Genomic DNA, 3,787 nt, shown 5'->3' on the forward strand with positions numbered 1-3,787 from the left:
CTGTATCAAAGTCACAATATATGTCAAGGGAGATGGCTCCGATTTCCTGTCTGGCATTGAGGACATCCGTCCATTGTTGAGACAACCGAAGCAGTGTGTCCAGAGTACAGTGGCCTGGTTTGAATCCATATTGATGATTCAAGATCAAGCCATTGGAGAAGGAGGATTTAATGTCGGAAGTGATGATGGATTCCATGACCTTGCTGATGATTGGAAGGAAGATGATTGGTCTGTAATTGCAAGGATCTGTTTGTGGAATTTTTATTTTTAGAATAATTATTTAGCTTGGTGTGGCCAGTGGCCACATCGACTTGAATCTCAACCTTTTATGGGGGGGTGGGGGGGTGGGGAGAAGGGAGAGGCGTTCGCTCCCCTCTCCTCTTCTTTGGAAGTCTGTGTTCACAAGTATTTTCACCATTAGCAATGCATTACCATTGATGTTGAAAAAAATGTTACAGCAATCAGCTGTGTGGCCTTCCAAATTGGGACCTGTGTAACTGAGCTGCTTGGCAATAATCAGTGATGACATGAAGTGGTCTTGCCATTGTGGTAAATGCTATTCAAAGCTTTCAACTGGTTTGGTGAACAACTCTCGGTTTGATCAGGATTATTTATGGGGACATGGACAACTCCAAGCTCTCCACTGACTGATAATAATTATTGATCATTATGTGCCATGACATCTTATTATAATGGAGCAAACGTATATGGTGATGGCGTTATGTATGTTTGTTTATATGCGACCAAAACGTCTTCTGATTCTTCAAATAAAATTAACACCCACCTAATTATGTTTGGACTGCTGAGACCCCTCAGACCTTTGACAACCCTTTAAGTTCCCCAAGACCCTTAAGAACACTAACACCCCTGAAGACCCAAAAGCCCCTGAAGACAACAAAGACCCAAAATACCCCAACTACACAAAATACATTGAAGACCCAAAATACCCCAAAGTCTCAAAAACATCCTGAAAACCCAAAACACTGAATACCCAAAACACCACGAAGACCAAAAAGACCCCAAAGACCCAAAATACCCTTAAAGGCCCAGAGGATCCAAAATATCCCAAAGACCCAAAATACCTCGAAGACCCCAAAAAGACCTTTAAAGACAGATGACCCCCAAAAAAAACCAAATCCCCTGAAGACAACAAAGACCCAAAAGACACCAAAATGGGCAAAGATGCCTATCCCTCTGAAACGACATGTGGTGAGGCGCACAGACGCGCTAAGTCACGCTGGTATTCCCAATAACACAGACAAGTGCATTTGTGCTTTTAGGACCGCTCTTTATTGAGAAACCCTTCACAAATTCAAGTTTCGTGAAAAACATAGGCAGGAGTCTTCTTTTGACAAACAATTTTACATCAAGGGTGTTCTCCCCATGTCACACAAGGCAATGAAACATGGACAACTGGAAATATTGAGTAAAAATTGATGTTCAAACTGCCAAGGAAAGATGCCATCTAAGCATAATCAAAATGGGACCAGAAAAACAACTAAATCAGATAGAAAACTAAATTCCAAAATACTAGTCACCATAAAAAAAGAGAACAGGAAAAAAAAAGTTCTCCCAGAACTCAAAATTTCCACCTCCTTTTTCAATTAAGGATCATGATTCATGAACCAGTTTGTCAAACTTCATTCTCATAAATTTGCTCCAAGGGCTCATTTTAGAATCCTCACGGAACCTCTGACAGCCTCCACTGTCCTTTGTTTGTCGTGATATTCCCCAGAATGCTTTTTAAGTACTGTTATGGTTTTGCTTGATCATCCAGATTCCCTGTTGCTCCAACTTTCATTGATAAAATTTCAGGTTTCTTCAATTTCGAAATTCACTTTACCTCATTTCTCATATCCTGGCATGTCAGATTTCAGCTCTCCTGTATGGATCTTTACACGTGATTTCAAATGGCCACAATGATCTAAACCGTTTTCACACATCAAGCATTTGTGAAGTCGCTGTCCTGTATGGATCCTCATATGTAATTTCAAATGGCTGGTTTGAGAGAAACCTTTATCACATATCGTGCATTTGTAAGGTTTTTGTCCTGTATGGATCCTCATATGTAATTTCAAATGGCTGGTTTGAGAGAAACCTTTATCACATATCGAGCATTTGTAAGGTTTTTCTCCTGTATGGATCCTCATGTGTAATTTCAAATGGCCTTTTACAGAGAAACCTTTATCACATATCGAGCATTTGTAAGGTTTTTCTCCTGTATGGATCCTCATGTGTAATTTTAAATGGCCTTTGACAGAGAAACCTTTATCACATATCGAGCATTTGTAAGGTTTGTCTCCTGTATGGATCCTCATATGTAATTTCAAACTGCTGCTACGAGAGAAACCTTTATCACATATCGAGCATTTGTAAGGTTCTTCTCCTGTATGGATCCTCATGTGTAATTTCAAATTGCCTTTTTGAGAGAAACCTTTATCACATATCGAGCAATTGTAAGGTTCTTCTCCTGTATGGATCCTCATGTGTAATTTAAAATTGCCTTTTTGAGAGAAACCTTTATTACATATCGAGCAATTGTAAGGTTCTTCTCCTGTATGGATCCTCGTATGTAATTTCAAACTGCATTTTACAGAGAAATCTTTATCACATATCAAGCATTTGTAAGGTTTTTCTCCTGTATGGATCCTCAAGTGTAATTTAAAATGTCTGGTTTGAGAGAAACCTTTATCACATATCGAGCATTTGTAAGGTTTTTCTCCTGTATGGATCCTCATGTGTAATTTCAAACTGCATTTTATAGAGAAACCTTTATCACATATCAAGCAATTGTAAGGTTTTTCTCCTGTATGGATCCTCATATGTAATTTCAAATGGCCTTTTTCAGAGAAACCTTTATCACATATCGAGCATTTGTAAGGTTTTTCTCCTGTATGGATCCTCATATGTAATTTCAAACTTCCGTTACGAGAGAAACCTTTATCACATATCGAGCATTTGTAAGGTTGTTCTCCTGTATGGATCCTCAGATGTAATTTCAAACTGCATTTTGTAGAGAAACCTTTATCACATATCAAGCATTTGTAAGGTCGCTCTCCTGTATGGATCCTCATATGTAATTTCAAATTGCCTTTTCGAGAGAAACCTTTATCACATATCGAGCAATTGTAAGGTTCTTCTCCTGTATGGCTCCTCATATGTAATTTCAAACTGCCACTATGAGAGAAACCTTTATCACATATCGAGCATTTGTAAGGTCGCTCTCCTGTATGGATCCTCATATGTGATTTCAAATGGGTGGCTCGAGAGAAACCTTTATCACATATCGAGCATTTGTAAGGTCGCTCTCCTGTATGGATCCTCATATGTGATTTCAAAGTGCCTTTTCGAGAGAAACCTTTATCACATATCGAGCAATTGTAAGGTTCTTCTCCTGTATGGCTCTTCATATGTAATTTCAAACTGCCACTATGAGAGAAACCTTTATCACATATCGAGCATCTGTGAGGTCGCTCTCCTGTATGCATCTTTATATGTTTATTCAAATTGCTTTTTGTCAAAAAACCTTTATCACAGACAGAGCACTTGTGGGGGTGTTTTCCAGTGTGGATTCTCATGTGTATTTTGATGTTACTCTTTGAAGCAAAATCCATTTTGCACACATTACACTTCTAACGTATTCGCCTTTCTAGAACCTTTTTGTGTTTCTTTAATTTAATATTAAACTTGGTGTTGTGAGGCCCAGACATGCACTTGTATTTTATAGGAAGTGAGTCTTGATGTCGTGATGACATTTGACATTTTGAATCTTCTGTGACAGATGAAT

At 38.6% G+C, this 3,787-nt stretch overlaps 1 protein-coding gene across 1 annotated transcript; it reads right to left on the reverse strand.

The window, feature by feature from the left end:
- Positions 1-1,844: 1,844 nt before the first annotated feature.
- On the reverse strand, positions 1,845-3,488 carry LOC144889145 (uncharacterized). Its single transcript, XM_078769094.1, has 2 exons — positions 2,687-3,488; positions 1,845-2,518 (listed from the first exon to the last, which is right to left on the reverse strand). The coding sequence occupies exons 1-2, from the start codon at positions 3,486-3,488 to the stop codon at positions 1,845-1,847; spliced, it is 1,476 nt and encodes a 491-aa protein (XP_078625220.1).
- Positions 3,489-3,787: the final 299 nt, after the last annotated feature.

The sequence above is a fragment of the Myxine glutinosa genome, unplaced genomic scaffold (genome assembly GCF_964187855.1).
Source record: "Myxine glutinosa unplaced genomic scaffold, kmMyxGlut1.1 SCAFFOLD_1128, whole genome shotgun sequence".
In the NCBI taxonomy this organism is placed as follows: Eukaryota; Metazoa; Chordata; class Myxini; order Myxiniformes; family Myxinidae; genus Myxine; species Myxine glutinosa.

Bases quoted from the DNA above. Each gene is read 5' to 3' on its own strand.
- LOC144889145 (XM_078769094.1), bottom strand. From the start codon at position 3,488: ATGCATACAGGAGAGCGACCTCACAGATGCTCGATATGTGATAAAGGT. The intron at 2,519-2,686 runs GTTTCTCTCAAA...TATGTAATAAAG, and splicing joins ATGCTCGATATGTGATAAAG to GTTTCTCTCAAAAAGGCAAT.